This window comes from Halichoerus grypus, chromosome 2, assembly GCF_964656455.1.
Source record: "Halichoerus grypus chromosome 2, mHalGry1.hap1.1, whole genome shotgun sequence".
In the NCBI taxonomy this organism is placed as follows: domain Eukaryota; kingdom Metazoa; phylum Chordata; class Mammalia; order Carnivora; family Phocidae; genus Halichoerus; species Halichoerus grypus.
In genome coordinates this window covers 58,408,177-58,426,470 of record NC_135713.1, presented here as the reverse complement: position 1 = coordinate 58,426,470, position 18,294 = coordinate 58,408,177, and the positions used below count along the sequence as shown (strand labels likewise).

The 18,294-nt window shown below is 43.2% G+C and overlaps 1 protein-coding gene across 3 annotated transcripts in view; it reads right to left on the bottom strand.

Moving 5' to 3' along the window:
• DOCK2 (dedicator of cytokinesis 2) overlaps positions 1 to 18,294 on the bottom strand; it is a 404,152-nt gene that overhangs the window by 298,091 nt on the left and 87,767 nt on the right. For all 3 annotated transcript variants that reach the window (XR_013445613.1, XM_036079463.2, XM_036079461.2), the window contains exon 23: positions 6,869 to 6,977. Coding sequence is in view for 2 of the 3 variants with exons in the window: in XM_036079463.2 (XP_035935356.1) it covers positions 6,869 to 6,977 (109 nt within the window). In the remaining variant the exon portion in view is untranslated. The remainder of the gene's footprint in view (positions 1 to 6,868; positions 6,978 to 18,294) is intronic.

Here is an 18,294-nt window from a genome sequence, read left to right as displayed (position 1 = left end):
TTCTCAGCTCTGGGCTGGCAATAAAGTAAAACAAACTAAGTAGCTGTCACCCCGAGACTCAGAGGGTGTTATCAACTCAACTGGAGAATATTAAACCTCCATCTGGTCCAGGTGGCCTCACAGTGAAGTGGCAGGTCTGTGGTTTTCTTTTCCAACAAGGACGGCCCACCTCTGACCCAGAAAGTCTGAAGCACTGGCCCCAGGGCTCCTGTCCATAGTTCTCCCCTTCACACGGCTCTTAGCCACGTGAGTGGAGTGATAGCAGGTAGGTTCAGCAGGTGCAACCAGCAAGCTCCCCCAGAAGGCAGAGCAGCTCAGCCATAAGACCCCTGGGGACCTCCATTTGTTGCATGTTTCTAAGGCCTGGAAACTAGAAACAGCTTGGCTTTCTAGACCTATTGGCCTCTTGAGAACTAAGTTGTTTTACTGCTGATGTAATTTTTACTCTCATTAATACTACTTTTATACATAAAATAATATTGTCATGTTACTATTTTCATTCCACAGTATATATTCCTGTATTATATATAATATTTAAGAAAAACATACACAGATAAGTTTATGTATGTGTATGTATATAAAGGTATATAATAGGATTATTAATTATAGGGTTTTAAAATAACAACCATTATTGGAAATTTTAAACGTGTCAAATGCTTTACATGCATGACCTCACTGCACTTTACAACCACTCTATGAATAGATCCTGTCATCCCATTTTACCAGCAAGGAAACTATGGCACAGAGAGGTGAAGTAATTTGCCAGAAGCCACACAGCTAAGATGCAGCATAGTAAGAATTTGTACCTGATTCTGTCCAACTTGGCCCTAGCCAGTGTGTCTGGCTACTGCCCACCCTGCTTTAAGGAAAGGTTTCAATAGGGGAAAGAAGGCTGATTTGGGGAAAGAAGGAGAAAAAGAACTTTCTCCTCTTTATGAGGATAATTTTTGAAAAGAAGGTACAGTTTTTCTGACATCTCCTCAGTTAAGGATCTTCCTCACCACATGTATCAGGGTTTGTAAGAATGGACACCAGGAAAACATTTGTCAACTTAGTAATTAGCTTACCATGTGGCACCAAGAGAGGATTTCCCAGATTAATCACCAACTCTGGACCCCTCTTAAAGGCTAGTTTCAACCTCAAGAAGAGAGCCAGATCCAAACCAAGCAACATTGGTTTCACTGACCCAGGGATAAGTTATGGGAGGACACTTGAGATGATTGTTATCCAGATGGACTTCCCCAGAATTGATAATCCTGGGCTGCTAGAAAACAGCAACTATTTAAAAATAACAACAAAAATCAAACCAAACACTCCCTCAAACTCAAAGGGGATTTGTTCTTTGTTTCCAGGCTCTCTCCCCCTCCAAACGGAGTAAGAGTGAACTGCACAGATGCCAGTAGACAGAATTTTAGCCAAAAAGAGCATGTCTTGTGGTGATGCAAGGTTTTACAAGAGCTCTAGACATCTTCCTCATTCAAGAGCACAGACGGTATTTCCATCCCACCAATTTTCAGGCCTTTTATTTTCACCAAGCACTGGATGGTCAAGGTCCATGGAAACTGGACAATGTCATAGAAATGCACCACAGCATGACCAGAAGAGGACAGCTTCCTTAGAGATATGGCGCTGTCCCTAAGGACAATACACGCAGCTCTCTCAGGACAGTCAGCCTCCTCACCAATCTTTCAGGGAAAGAGAAGGAAAGACAGGCCAACACATTCCAGAATACATATGTCTCCATACTTTGTGTAAGCCAACATTATGCTGGCCCCCATGGCTTGGTGGGGGCAGGGGAGTTCATTGTTTCTGAATGGCTGGCTGGAGAGGCTGACTGTCTGAGTCAAGTCCCTGTGGATCACTTTTATCTATGTTGCCTTGAGCAGGTTAACTCTCTGTGTTCTCGTTTTCTCACCAGGAGAATGAAGGAAACAAAGCTACCTAATTTAAGGCCAACATGAAAATTAAATGTTAGTTATCAGTATGCCTACAACAGCCTCACTGAAACAAATTTCATCCTCCCCACCACTGAATCCATCCTCCCCAAACATTACCCCTAAGTATGGGGTATATGGTTGAGAAAAGGACAATTTAAATAGTAAGTTTCATTTCTTCTACTTTGGGAATTCAGCCTACAGCCTGGGGGCCCCTTTGCAAGAATAGACCACTTTCTTCCTTTAGTTGGACACTTGAACAATTTATACCAATAAACAATAAAAAGAGAGGAAAGAATAAGGCATCCTTAATTAGCTTGCCTTCATGACTATGGACCGAACATCTATCCTTCTTTATTATTGCTTACTGTTGCTTATTACTTATCCATTTGACATTCTGCAGGAAAGACTTGGGTCTTTCATGAAACTATGCTTTGTTCAGTGGTGATTAGGAGCACAAACTCTGGACTTACACAGTCTGGATTCAAATCCCAGACCTGCCCCTTCTTAGTTGTGGTTAAGTTACTCAGCCTTGCTAAGCTTCCATTTCCTCATCTGTAAAGTAGAGATAAGAAGAGTATTTGCCTAATAAGGTTGTTATAAAAATCAAATGAGCTAACAATATATGTGAAGATTTCAGCCTAATGTGTGATACATAATAAATGCTAAAACACAAAACAGCGGAAGCTGGTATTCATTGTTTCATTTGGTTAGCCAAAAAATATTCGAGTACCTACTAAGTGGCAGTCGCTGATTCAGATACTGGGGATACAAAAGACAGACTCTGCCCTTCTGGACACTCTAGTGGCATTATTACCATGTATGACAATCATAGTGGCCAAGGGAGCATACCATTCAATACATGCTGTTCATTTATTTTCACTCATACCATCAAATTGGAGCAGTGTGATGAACCCTGGACCTAAAGGAGAATGGGACAAATGGGTCTGCCTAATGTCACCAAATGCCCTTTCCTCACATTTGAGCTACATCCAGTTCACTCATGTCTGATTTTGATCCTCTCAACCTACCATCAGTTTTATCAGAAATGCTCACAGGGCTGGCACACACAGGGACTTCTAAGCTTATGGCCTGTTACTGAAAATACATGGAAACCCCTGTCCTAATCCATTCCTTGTGGTGGGGAGAACACTAACTTTGGAGTCAAGAGACCTGGGTACTTTCAAATCCTAGCTCCACCACTGTGGATAGGTATAATTTGGGATGAATTATTTAACTTTATGAGCCTCCTGTGGACACTGAAGACAGTGATTCCTTGCAAACCTCTGGAAGGATGAAAAACACTGTATGTGAAGAGCCCAGCTTCATGCCTGGCACATGGTAGGTACTCAATCAATGGAAGGTATTTTTAATGATCTTCTACCTTCTTTGAATTGCTGGTTTTTAATTCTCCATAGTTTTGAGCGAGCTGCTGTCATGCCAACTCTGAACAATAAGGAAACCACAGGAAGCAATTCACAAACACCGGATGAGTCTTAGAAATGAGAAATAACTTGATGAGATCCCAGAACTCACAATGGACACAGCCGAAATTGATTGAACCAGATCTGCTCGACGCTAAATTAAAGCAGGCATGAATGAGGGTTTCCACCATCAGCTGCTACCCAGCTGGAGGTGTAAAGTTGCACTCATTGCGTTCTTACTCTATACTCTCACCCAAAACTTATGGCAGACACCGCTAATAGATCACAGCACTCTCTCCCACTATACCCCATGCAGGCTCAGAATCAGGACTCCAGTCATCCTATACTATTTGTCATCCCTTTTTTTTTTTTTTCCCATAGAGTCAGTTCTTGTGGGTTTATTCTCCCTGAAATTTATATCTATGTTTCCTGATCTAGCTGAATAACCAATCGTCCTAAAACTGTTCAGCCTCATGTGACGAGGTTAGGAATATAAATATCCCCTCCTACTCTAGGAAAATGCTCCAAAAACTTCTGTTTTAATGATGAGGTAAAGAAGGGAGAGGTATAAATGGCTAAAAACTATTTAAATTGAAATATGTAATAGGCCCTATATTTCTCCCTTTATATACATTGCTTTATTTAATCCTCTCAATATTTCCTCTAAATTAGACATTAGGCTTTCCATTTCATAAAAGGATAAACAGAGGTCCAGAAAACTGAAGCAGTTTGCCCAATGTTACATGCCCAAGTGTGGATGCCTAATTCCCACCGAGGTCTCTCTCCAGTAGCAAATGCCAAAGTTCAAGAAGATTCCTTGTATGGAGCTTGCTAACATTCCACGGCCTTGACCCCTCTCCCCTCATCAGCCCACACATCACACCTTAAAATGGCATTAAATCTTCAAAGGTTGTTGCTTCCCATATTTGGATAAGGCTATATCCTTCTTTGACAAATTTTCAGCAACCATAGACATAGGTAGAAAGTATTATTGATTTTATGTAAATCCTGGAAGCTAAATTTGGCCCTCAGAGCAAATTAAAAAGGAGATGAAGTCCCTTTTGAAGACTCTCGGGTAGAAATCCGTGAGGAGAAACCAGCATAACCTGGCCCAAATCCCAGGGAAAATAAAGCATTTCTAACATAGTTTCCCAGACAGTAAGAACTTGAGTAAAAAGGCTTATACCCAGACCATAATAATCACATTAGTTCTCTGCATTTGCATTGCATTTTACAATCTGCTCTTTCGTAGACAGTGTTTATCTGATCCTCACATAAACAGTGAAGTCTTACAGATGAGGAAACAGACTGAAAAGTTAAATGACGAGCCTACGGTCATACAGCTGAGCAAGAAGAACATCCATGTCTCCTCAGTGCCACGATGCTCACCGGCTCCTCTTTGCTTTGTAGCTTCCTTTCTTTCTCCTCCTTTCTTTCTGCCCTTTCTTATTCCCTCTGTCCCTTTGTCCCTTCCCCCAAGGTACATGTAGCTCATCACCGGGAAATAGGTGCTGAAATTAGAAAAAGTGGCTCTACGAGAGCTGCCTCCCTCCGGCTTTCTCAAGGTCAGTGGTCTGTCTCTCTCCTGGCACCTCTATCTCTCTGAAGCATCTGCTCCTTTCTCCTCCCCACCAACTGTCTTCCTTCATTTGTCCGGCATTTCTGCTTTCGTACTTCAGCTTCCTTGGAGCTATTTCAGAACTGACTCCATGCTGCAGCCTCTCCCTTTGCAACCAGTCAACCTCAGCCCTCACCGAACAACCTCACACCTCTCCCTGGAAGCTCAGCTGCTTCTAATATGATACAGGCGGAGTGACAGGCTCCAGCTCTTATCACATTTCTTCATGCTGTCCCCTGCTCCTGTTATTCCCTTTGTTGTAAAATAATGAAGGTTCGTAAAAGGATGAGGGAAGACTTAAAACAACAACAACAACAACAACAACAACAAAAGGGGAGGGAAGGTGAAAACAGTAAGACTCATCCCGAAGAAAACAGTCTTATCTCCAGCAGGTGCTAAATGTATAGTGTAAAGAACAGGGTAATGTAGCAGCTCAGAACACGGTCTTCAGAGCCAGGCAGGAGATCTGGACGCCAGCCATGCCCTTGACTGCAGTGGAGCCCGACAAAGTGGTATCAACTCTGAGCTTCAATGTCCTCATCTATGAAACGGAGATCTGCACACCTATCCTGAGAGTCATTCGTTCAACAGATACTTATTAAGCATCAGCTATGTATCAGGACTGTTCAAAGTGCTGAGGATACAGTGGTGAACTAGACAAAGCCCCCCCTACACACACGCACACACACACATACACATGCAAACACACACACACACACACACACAGACACAGAGGTTGCCAACATTTGTTCAATCAAAAGAAGCAACTAGCAGAGTGATTCCTGAACTTTGCTTCACACCAGGGAGTTTTTTAAACTCCCCTTACCCTGGTCACACTCCATACTGATTAGATTAGAATGTCTGGTGGTGGTAACAAGGCATCAGAATTTATTAAAGATCCCCAAGAGATTCTGATGTGCAAAGTTGGGAACCCATGGCATCAGCAGCGGACGCTGCCTAGACAGACTTCTGCTTCTGCCTCCTCACCTCCGTTCTAACTGGACACTAGCACCTCACCCATTCCAGCCAGGGTCTGGGTGATCTCAGGCACAGCAGATACTTAAATTAGCAACTAAAAGGATAACTCTGATTAAAAGAAGAACAAGTAATCTGTGTTAACTCGCTGGTTTCAATAAATGCATTTGTTTCCTATTCATATGGCATGAGGCAGCCCTTCCTGCACACTTACCAGTCAATCCTGTGAAAGTTAAGAAGTCTTCCCTGAAACAGCCTCTTCATTCAGCCTCTCTGCTGCTAAACTCTTGCTCAAACTTGGGGTGGGACTCAAGGTTTCTCAAAGATCTATAGAGTTTGTACATTAGCATCATAAACCATAAATTAGAGGACCTCTCTCCAAAGTATTCCCTGTTTATTGAGGAGACTCTAACCCCAAAAGGGGATCTGAGCTTATGGTGCTGAGAATCAAAAGTAGAGGATTTAAGAGACTGCCACCTTAACCGCTGTTACCATCATTATTTTTCTTTTTAAGCAGGCTCCTTGCTGCGCGGGGTCCAAACTCATTGCGGGGTCCGAACTCACGACCCTGAGATCAGGATGCCAGCTGAGATCAAGAGTTAGACGCTTAACTGACTCAGTCATCCAGACGCCCCACCACTGTCACCATTAGAAGTGGATCAGGTTTGACCTATTTCCTTCCAGGTAGCAAAAGCTTCAGAGTTATTTAAAAAGAGGCACTGTTACCCTCACAGGAAACAAACAATAAATGTGCTTTCCTTGATGTTCATGATCCTTGGACCATGTGGCCAGCCCAGGCCTTCAATTAAGACAGGGTTACATATTCAAGCAAAAGTAGACATTATCTCACCATGCTGGTATTTATCGGATGACCAAAGGAAAAGAGATTTTTTTTTTTTTTTGTAGTGTAAACCAACCTGCAAAAGGATGGTTGTTTTATATTGACTTTTCATCAGGTTGTTGATGGATTCAAAGAGCCGTCTCATGGATTCTTCAAACTCCATCTGTTCTTTGCCTTCATAAAGCCTGAAAGAAGACACATCTGGGTCATTTCTCAAGCCTATAGGCAATACCTTTGAAAGTGTGTGCAGCCACAAACTTCATTTAAGATTAAGAGTGAGGGGTGGGAGACAGGGACTTCAGCGCCGGGGTGCTGAGCCAGCAGTGTTTCCAGCCATCATTCACTCGCAGGAAAACCTCTGTCCACGCACAGAACAGATACCCTCCCACTGACTCCTGCCTTTTTTTTTAAACCCTGAAGAACCTCAAAGGAATGAAACTCATCCAAGCCAAGGAGACATTCATAATTTCACTCTTCTGCAAGAATCAGAAGGGAGATTGTGGCCACCAGATTTCCAAAGTCTCTGGGAAGAATCAAGGAGAAATATTTTCAAGTCTACCGCCCTTCCACTTAGCCATTGTCTGCTTATCAGACAAATATGTACTTGCCTGTTCCATATCAGGGGCCACTGTGTCCCCGGCCCTCTCATTTCAAGGAGTGTGCTTATCACCTAGTTGAAACTTTGTTCCTCTTTTTTATAAAGGCCCTATATTGTTACTGTCAAAAATGCCAACATAACAGAAACACATTACTTACAAAGTGAGACTCCTCATTAATCCTACCTTGAGATTAGGGACTGTTAACATTTGGATGGATATTCTTGCAGAGATTTTCAAGGCCAGCACGAATATATACATGCAACTTTTTATAGAAACCATCCCCTCATATAAAATGTGTCTCCAGGTTCCTAAGGCTTATGGCCCTCCTGGCCCGGCCTTGGAGTGTCGTTCAGCCCTAGGCCTCTCCAAACAAGGCTTTATCACCGACCGTGAAAAATCTTCAGGCTAATCTGTGGCATCCTGCGTGAAATACAGAGAAGAGTGCTCCTGTCTCCAGTTCAGATAAAGAGTGTCCCTGTCACTGCCCTCCACAGTCAGACGCCACTTGCTGCGGCTGTGTGGGAAGGTGCTTTCCTTAGATAAAGCTGTCAGCGCTTTACTGGTCTGTTTGCTCCATCAACCACAGAAAGGGCAGTCCATCACGTAATGTCTGCACTGAATTCCCACCCATCCCCCACCCCTCTTTTCTCTTCATTCTGCTTCTCTTCTATTGCCTTTCTCTGTCTTTAAACATGTGTCGCTTATCTGCTTGTGAGTATTATTTACTCTGTCTCTCTGGGTCACTATGTTCATCTCCGCTTTTCTTCTTTCTGACTCCATCTTTCTCTCTGTATGTTAGTCACTCTCTGCCTCTCTTCTCTTTTTTCTTAACTGACGGCTTTCTAAAGCCCCCCTGAGGTCAGAAGCTTAAGAGAAAGCCCGTACTGAATGTTCCAATCAATTACAAGGACCCAGTGATTGCTCTGACTTTCTGAGTATCTAGTTCAAGGTCATAGAGACAAACTGTGAGAGGAGCCAAGAGTCCTGAAGCAGCTCTCTCTCCTTCTCCCTCCCTTGTGCCCTCGCCCCTCTCTTAAAACTCCTCCCTTCTGAGCCTTCTTGTCCTGTCAGCACAGAGATGTCAGCCATAGACAATGTGTTTTAGAGTCCATCAGCTCTGGGTCTCCAACCTCCACTTTGCCCCGTACTAACGGAAAACCTTATTAATGACAGCAGATGTTGTTGCACGCTGCTCGGCCCCAGGCACTGTCTACATACGTACTAAATCACTTACCCTCACGACCACACTATGGTGGGCCCTATCATTATCCCCATTTTACAGAGTGATCAAACTCAAGCAACATGCCCAAGGACTCCACACCCGGAAGTGTTAGAGCCACTCATACCTGGCCATCCGGCTCCTGGGCCCACCCTCTCGATCACTTTGTGCAGCACTTTGCTCCATGCTTTACTGCCTCTCTTCATTCCCACAAGCCCCGGTTCCTCATCTACAAAACTTAGGCCATAACAGCACTGTGCCCAAGTATTGTGAAGAGACCAGCTCACACGTGAAGTGCTCAGCATATGCCTTGTGCCAGCAAATGTTAACTGTCGTTTTGTTGGTAATTATAGGAATATTACTATCATTCCCACTTCAGAGATGAGGACACAGAAAACTCCCGAGAGGTTGAAACTTGCCCAAATCCCATCAAAGTTCAAACTATGAGACCAGATCTGGTAGAGAGGAAGGCAGGATCCTAATTCAAAGTGGTGGTGGTTTCCCCAAGAGATGACATTGTTTAGTTTTTCTTTGTGCCCAAAGCTAAGCTAATGGATGGTCCATCCCCCAAGCCTTTTGCCTTGAAATCTGTTACTCTTTTCACTAGCCACAGCTGCCTGAAAACGTCTACTAAGCGATCTCACAATCCCTATTATGGTCTATAGTGTTTCCCACTCAACATTTAACACCCAGACATGGCTGCCCATGATAGAGTCATCATTATTTACATACATATGGACTTTCTCTGTAAGGCATACTTATTAGTGTATTTGCATGGGGAAGGGGGTAGGATTCCCACCCGGTCCTCTTCTTGGGAACCACTTGTGAAGCCTACAAGAATGGCCTTCAGCAGCTTTTTCCTATTGTTTTACCCTACCCACCCCCCACCTTCCATAACTGAATGGTCTTTTGGTGGCTCTCTCCCTGGAATTTGTAATTTTTTTAACACAGAAACATAAAAATGGGCTTTATTGGGGTTCATCTTAATGGCAGCACTCCAGGGGAATGTTCATGAACTCCTGATAAAGAGATCCCTGAGGTTGCCCTGGTTCCCAAACCTCTCTGTGTGGTTTTTTAACTCTTTTTGGATTGTATGAGCTGCACAAATATCTTTCCAATAAATTCCTTTTTTTCTTAAACTAGCTCTGGTTGGATTTGTTGCAACCTTGTCTGGTCAGAGCTCTGCAGGTTGGGGTGGGTTTCTTCCTGCTGCCCCCTGGAGTTTTAAACCAAGAGCTATGGGGAAGGCCAGTGAACATCTAGTCCATGCTTCCCATTATACAGAAGAAACCGAGGGCCAGAGTGGGCAAGTGACTTGGCTTTACTGACATCTTTTAAATGTTATTTGACTGAGGTAGGAAAGAAAAGAGATATTTAGGCTATGAGACCAAGTCCGGGCTATGCACTCAACTTTAAACTTTATAAGAAACTGAATTTAATTTCTACCACTAAGAAAAATCTGATTTGCTCTAGGTCACAGACTGTGCCAGTGCTATAGCTTGAACCAGAACTTGGCACTCTTCTCCTTCTGTGCTCTGAGACTCTAACAGGGGAGGGCAGAAGGCACGGATCCCAGGAGGCCAAGCTCAGGGACATCTGCCTCAGTGCGGATCCAAACTACTCCCTATTATTCATGTCACAAGTGAAGTACCTAAACATCACACTCTAGTCCAGGGAAGGAAAAATATTCTACACCTGCTTAAGTTTCATCAAAGATTAAAAAACCAGTTCTGTAGGGAAATGGCTTGCACTTAACAGTGACTACATCATTAAGCAAAGTTGTTGCAGTCTTACTTAGCAAATGTGGGTGTGGTCGTGTGTGTGTGTGTGTGTGTGTGTGAGAGAGAGAGAGAGAGAGAGAGAGAGAGAGAGAGAATTTTTAAGCCTGGGGTTTTACTTGGTAGAAATGGGAAGAAGAGCTGGAGAAATTGAACGCAGTTGGGCAGGAGAAGTGGCGCAAACAGCTATTTGGTGTAAAGGGCTTTGCTCTCCAGCCAGACTCCTCTGTATACTGACTGTGCAGCCTTGGACTCTTTACCTTCCTTACTGACAAAATGGAGATATAATGCTCACTCAAAGGGTGATTTTGAGGTAGGAAAAAGTGAGATAATGTCTTTCAAGTGTTTAATATTATAGCTGGCACCTAATAGTGTTAAGTAAATATCAGCTACTATTCTTATTGTTGTTGTTGATTCCCAAGCACAGAAGTGATCATACTGAGAAGCTCTCTCATCTGAGCACATATAAATAAAAGGAGTATTTCCAGGAAGGAGTGACTAAGGCAAATAAAATACATAAGGGTTTTAGATTACATGCAAGAAATAAACTGATGATGGGGCCCATTCAGCACTGTAGGGCCTCTCCTGAGAAGCTGGAAGAGAAAAGAAAAAAAAATGCTTCATCTATCTGCAAGGCTTTAAGTGTGGCCTTGAAGTCAAGGGCACGGCAGATGTGGTTTCAAGGTCCTTTTTTAGCACTTGGTCTCTTATAGCTTCAGGAGGGAAACATTTTTTTTGGCTTCAGCATGCCTAGAAAGATGCTTCAGAAACCAGCTGATCCTGCCAGGGAAGGAATTACTGAAGGGCCCGAAGGCCCTGACCACAAGGAAAACTGGAACAACCTGCGAGGCACTGTTCTGGGGTATGTGAGCCCAAGCACAGCAAGCACTCCAGCTCCCAGGGCTTGGATAAATATAGCGATGCTCTGCTTGCATGTGATTCATTAAGGAGACACTGTGCACAGCTGAGCACTCACTAAATGCAAATGGGGCCCCATATGGCGAGTACAATGCTTTGCACCTCCTCTTCCATGCAGGTACATAAAGCCCCAGCCTAAAATGGAGATGCCAACCTCAGGCCAGCAGCCCAGGGGAGCAGAATCTAACCAAGGCATCCTCAGGCTTGGAAAGATAGCAGGAAGATTCACTTTAGAATCCAGGGATGGTGGGTTTCCAGGCACACCAGGCCCACTTTGTTTTCTATGCCTTGGCCACTTCCGGCTCCTCTGAGCCACATTCACAGGCATCCTCCTGATTTCTTCCCTACCTCTTTAAGGCAATACAGAAATTTAGGTAAGACTGTGTGGATTCCAAACTCTGCTCTGACACTTACCATTTGGGTGGCTTTGGCTAAGTTCTTAGTCTCTCTATGGCTCAGTTTTCTCATTAGTAAAATGATATTAGCCCCATAAGGTGGTCCTACAAGCAAATAATGCATGCAAAGCAACCAGCACAGTGCCTAGCACATAGTAAACACTAAATAAATGCTAGCTATTGTTATACAGTACCATAATTTTCTTCTAGAGCTTCATAAGCATTTTGAAGGGAAAAAAACCCAGCATCTTCATAAAGACAAATACAATTTGTTGAGCACCTACTGTGTGCCAGGCACTGCAGGGTAGATAAATATGAGTAAAGCCAGTCTCCATTCCCAGAGAAATCATGAGGCAGGCCAGCAGGTAAATTACATATTGCCACATAGTGAGAAAAGTTGGATAATAAAAGTTTAATATATTATTGAGCACTTCCTAAGGGTGAGGCACTGCGCTAAATTCTTCACATGGATTAGTTCACTTGGTACAGACTATTATTATTCATATTTTACATATGAGAAAAAGGAAAAGACATTAAAGAGGCATGAAGCAGAGGAACAGAAGAGCAAAGGAGGGAACAAGGGCTCTAGTGGACACTGATCACGGTGACTGCCTACCTGGTGGCACCTCTCTGCCCTCAGCAGCCCCCTCCCATTCCACCCCCACAGTTTGTCCTGCTCTCCTTCCTTCCTCCCCAGCAGTCCCATAAATGCCCTGCAGGATTAGGCCTGGGCCCCAGCTTTCCTTGGTCTCCCTCACCTGGTCACATCTTCACCTAAATTTGCTCTTGGCGAGACACATACCTGACTCATTTCACAAGTGCCTGGGAGCAAGGCCAGATTAATTGGAAGCTTTTTAAAATAAAAAATCTATTTTAAATGCCTCTATGATCTGACAAAATTACTCAACAATAAGGTCATGCTATATCATTCTGCTACTTTGCCAAACAAGTCAAGAGATACCCCCAAATGTGATGTCAGGCACTGGAGGAATACTATGGAAGGGAGGTCACTTATTTAGTGAATTTCTTTAAAGAATGCTGTGCACTCCTCACAACGTTAAAGCAGACTATCACAGTGACTGAGGGCTCCCTGTGTTTCTCCTCTAAATGTTACTTTTCCAGAGTCTGACCTCATTCTTCACCACCACCACTTGCCTGCTTGCCTCCATGGAGGATAAGCTCCATGCAGGCAGAGTCGCGGCTATTCCGGTCATAATATCCCCACGTCCACGTAGCAATAGGCCTGGAACACCAAAAGGGAGTTTAAACAAATGCATCAACTAATGATAAAGTATTAAATGAATGAACTTCAGCACCTTCAATGTAGCTGTACAGAAATATCTTATGAATCCAGAACTCAAAGCTGTTCAGCTAGTTCTAATGGTATCTGAACTAGATAGTATTAATAGTCATCTTCAGCTATGCAGCCTTATTATTTTTCCCTTGGCTACTAAGACTACTACTACTACTAATAGCTGCTACTTACTAAGCCTTTGCTCTGTACCAGGCACTATGCTAACCACACAAGGTCACCCAACTTGTAAAAGGCAGAGTGAGAATTTAAGTCTGAGTGTGTCTGGTTCCAAATTTCACTCTTAACCACTAGGCAATACTACCTCCAGAGGACAAAGCAAAGTAATAGCTAATTGCCAGGAACTGGAACAAGTCAGGGTGAGTAGGAAAGCATCATTTGCCCAGGGGATGATGTTACAGGATTGTCCAGGGAAGCTAAATGGCTGGCTCTAACTTTTTTCTGTTCAAGCTCTAAATCCAAGGTGACAGCTGGTTTTCCTATCCTCAAGTCAATAATTTGCTCTATTAGAGTAGGTGTAAATTAGTGACTTTACAAAAAGAACCATTAAGCCATTCGTGGTTTCAGAAGAGTGATTACTTGGAAAAATCACAACATTCTAAGACCAAACCTGCCTGCCTCTCTGCCTCTCTCTCTCCCCCTCTCTCCCTCCCTCCTCTCCCTCTCTCTCTCCCCTTCTTTCTCTCTCTCTCTCTCTTCCCCCCTCTTGCTCCCTCTCCCCCCGCCTTTCTGTCTTTCTCACACCCTACTCCAACTTGGGATGAAGAATAATTGTCTGAAAATCATCCTTGCATTTATTGATCCTATTTACAGAAAGAAACACTTGAGTGCACTCAGCAGGCACATTTAAGTCAAAGCAATAGGGCTGGAAAGGATTCATGAATGAGAGGGCCCTCTTCCTGATTCACCCCTTTCCTGCATGGTCATTGTCACCATCCCGACCCCTTCCCCCAACATCAAAGTCTAGAAACCCAAAAGGAATCTGGAATTGCAGATTAAGACAAAGAATTTTGATCCAGTGAATCTAGAGTGAGCCGCCCAGCTCGACAGTGACCAGAGAAATTCTCTTTTGAAGGGTAACAAAGTTGAAACATAAGGCATTATTCTGTTAGAAGAGAAAGAGCAGAGCCAAGTTTGAAAGGGACCATGCAAGGAAGGACTAGTATAACTACCATGTTGCCTGTGTGAATTGTCAAGTAGCCTGGTGGCCCAGAGAACTCCATGAAGACTTCATCTAATTGAGAGAAGCAGCCAAGAGGCAGAGGGCTCAGACCAGTTCCTGGTGTCAACCCTTTTGTCAATAACAGAATTATTTCTCGTCTAAATGTTACTTTTCCAGAGTCTGACATTTGAAGAGGAATCCCCCCTTAGGGCAAACTGCAAAGAAGTTTCAGTAAACAGTCTTCCTCCTATAAATCACCCCAGGGAAGAATGATTTACAGATGAGAGAAGAAAAGACAAACTCAATATGTGGGGATCCTGTTTTGAAAAATGTCTAGGATGAACATACAAAAATTAATGCTGTCACTGAAGAAAAACTGCCTCAGGTGGAAGCATAAACAGCCTAAACAAAAAAATAGAAGTTAACAACATGGAAGAAATGAAAGAAAACAATCCATCCAAAACATTCACTTTACTTTAAAATACGGCAACCCTGTGCAATAAATTAATAGTAAGTAGCTAATAAGATGCAGGCAAAAGCCTTGAAAAGAACTCTAAGTTATGAATAGAGTGTGATGTGTGCCCCAGCCATCCTTCATTCTACTGAGAGGAGCTGCAGGCTTTATGTAATTTGGCAAGAACTCAGTTGCATAATTCTGCACTTAAGTAAATTTCTCCATTAGCATGAAAAATGGTATTCAGGGTTTTTCTCTCAATATAATTAGAAATTGAGTGCTCCCAAAACAATGCTCCTAAACAGAAACACACACACACACACACACATACACACATACACACACACATTCCCTCCCACTGCTCCCACCCCAGGGTTCCAAGACATATAAAGAAAAATATAGGTTGCATCATTTACTTGAAAGAGAAGCTAATATTCAGTACAGTCTTTCTAGCATTTTCTTTTTAGGCCCAGTTGCTCTAAAAGTTCAGGTACTGAGAAGAAATTGGGTTTGACTGCTTCTCTGACCATTTCTTCTTTCAGTTTTTTAGTGACCTAGAAAGTGTCCATAATATCTTAAATGATAACAGAAAAAATTAAGTTACAGAATGATTACACACACACATAGACACATACACACCCTTAGTAAAAATCTGGAAATCTATATGCAAATTGATAATTTTATTACCTCTTAGAAAAGAGATTGTGTATGTCAACAGTCCCCTTATACAATTCTATGTTATATTATGATTTTTTAAACAAGTAAATGTTACATTTAATTTTCAAAAAAGATATCTACTCTTCCTCTGGGGTGAATGTTTCTTGCCTTCCAGCTCCTTTCTACAATAATCTTTTTCCCCAAAGTCTTTCCTGAATTCTCTTGTTTTCATCAAGGGAAGTAGGGCTGCAGCCAGGGGATCTAGCACAAGGTCAGACAACTAGAGGCAGTTTTCCCTCTACAATTACAGAATCTAAATGCTGATTTTTCACCAACTCCTGGTTCCTGGCATGGACTGCAGCTAGAGAGACAACTGCCCAAGAAATGTCAAGTTATTATTACTCTAAACTGTGGTCATGCCAGGAGCATCTGAACTTTGTCCTTGCAGTCTTGTGGCTTCCTGAGAAGGATAATGAACCCCAGGTTTCCTGCTCTTTTCCACTGAGAGCCTTGACATTTGGTATGTGGAGTTAAATAGAATTTTTAACATTTTCCTTACTAATGGTGCTGGGTTTTAAAATACATATGCAGTAAAACTCTTTGTTTTGAAATCTGGGAACACCTGAGGAAGAGTGAAGTTCAAATGTGTCAAGTTTTTCATTACTGAAGACCTCATTTGAGTAGTACAATGGCTGAGAGCAAGGCAAGCCACCAGCAGAGAGCAGTGTGACAGAAAGAGCAGTGGTGTGGGTCTGAGGACTGAGTTCTAAACCAGACTCCAGCTTTAGTGTGTGTTGTGACCATTAGCAGGTTACTTTGCTCTGGGTGCTGGTTCCCTCATCAATAAGTGGACTACATTACCACTGGGGGAAAGCTCCAGGATTCTTCATGGGCTTCCATGGTCAAAGAGTCAGATAGGGCATGCTGATCATCCAAGACCAAGCCTGCTCACCCTGCAGAGTACACCAGCACGGCATATGGCCCCACAGGCACCCTGGGGTAGGTAGTCATGGGTCTCGATGGATCTCTTCACCTGCCAGCTCTCAGTCGCTCATCAAGTCCCATTGATTCCACCTCCCAAAGCCATTTTCTCCCAGCTTTATTGAGATATAATCGACAGATAACATTGTGTAAGTTTAAGTTGTACAACATAACGGCTTGATACATGTATATACTGCAAAATGATTGCCACAGTGAGGTTAGTTGACACAACTATCACCTCACATAATTACAATTGTGTAAGACCTCTTTCCTAGAAACCTTCAAGTATGTAATATGGTATTGTTAACTAGAGTGACCAAAGCCACTTGCTACCCTCCATCTTTATGGTCACCACCTTCATCCAAGGCCCCAGCACGTCTAACCTGTAGGGGGTTCTGAACCCACCTCTCTTCCTTCATTCAGACCCCCTTTTCAATCCATTTTCTACACAATGGTCTGAGGGAGCATTTTAAAAACAAAAGTGTCATATCATTCTCTGTTCAAAATCCTGTAATAGCTCCCCATTTTCCTCAGAATAATGTCCAGATGCCATGGCCTGACCTTCAAGGACTTGGAGATCTACCCCTTCCTATCCCTCCAGGTGATCGCCTACTACTCCATTCGTCACTGAATTCCAGCCACCTTGGCCTTTCTACAGCTCGATTGAGTCAAGCTCCCTACTATCTCAGGGACCTCCTTCCAGCTTTATTTTCACCAGTTACACCCTCCTTCTCTTCACTTGCAATTCCTACTCATCATTCAGGTCACAGCTTAGATGGCACTTCCTCCAGGATGTGGGCACTCCTTCCGCCACATGCATCTCTGACCCCATGATGAGATTTGACCTCCTTATTCCAAGCCTTTAGGGCACCTCAAATACCTCCCCTACATTTCACACGCACCCATGAGACTATCTGCTTAATGACATAAATGACTTTCCCAGCTAGACTATAAAATCCCATGAAAACTAGGTCTGAGTCTGTCCAATTGATTGTCGTATTTCCAGTGCCTAGCAGAGTTGTCTACTGGCTACTTAATAAATACTTGTTTGATAAACACTTGATTGCCAATGCAAACTAAACCTCTACCATTAGACAAATATTTCAACTAGATAGAAACTTTAATTATCAACTCAAGGGCTTAAAACAAGAACCAAGTTTTAGAGCCCAGCATGCATGAAACATGTGTTGGTGCTGAATATAAAGAAGAATAAATGCTGAGTGAAAGGCCTTTCAGAAGTTGTAGACCCTAAGGGCAATTCTAAAAAGAGTTGAGAGACACCTGTGTCATGAAAAGCTATTTACCATCTCTAGATTTCCAGATCCTGAGATGACCTGTCACTTAGTAAGAACGGCAACTGTGATACATATTTGGGTGTCAATTTTTATTTCTGTTATAAACTCCTTCACAGCACAGTGACTGGAAGATAGTAGGTCAACAAATGTGTGTGTGTGTGTGTGTGTGTGTGTGTGTGTGTGTGATCATACTTGAAAGACAAAATACATGGGCAATGAAAATCTGAAGAGATTTGACTTAGTTTGCAAATACAGGGCTAGGTTCCCCAAGGAACCAACGCTTTAGGTGACCCAGGAAAAGAGTAAGAGATGGGGCACCTGGGTGGCTCAGTCATTAAGTGTCTGCCTTCAGCTCAGGTCATGGTCCCAGGGTCCTGGGATTGAGCCCCGCATCAGACTCCCTGCTCAGTGGGAAGCCTGCTTCTCCCTCTCCCACTCCCCCCTGCTTGTGTTCCCTCTCTCGTTGTGTCTCTCTCTGTCACATAAATAAATAAAATCTTTTAAAATTGAAAAAAAAAAAGAAAAGAGTAAGAGAAAACTGGAAGAGAAGGAGAGGGAAGGGCATTCCACTTCCAGGAAAGCAACCACACAGTTCTTACAGCAGAAGAGAGCCGAGTGGGTCAGAGGGACTGAATGAAGACCCCAGAATCTAGAGTGGGGGAAATCTGGGTGAGTCAGGTGAGAGGAGACAGGTGGGGAGCAGAGGCCAACCCCCACAGACCCTTGCAGGTC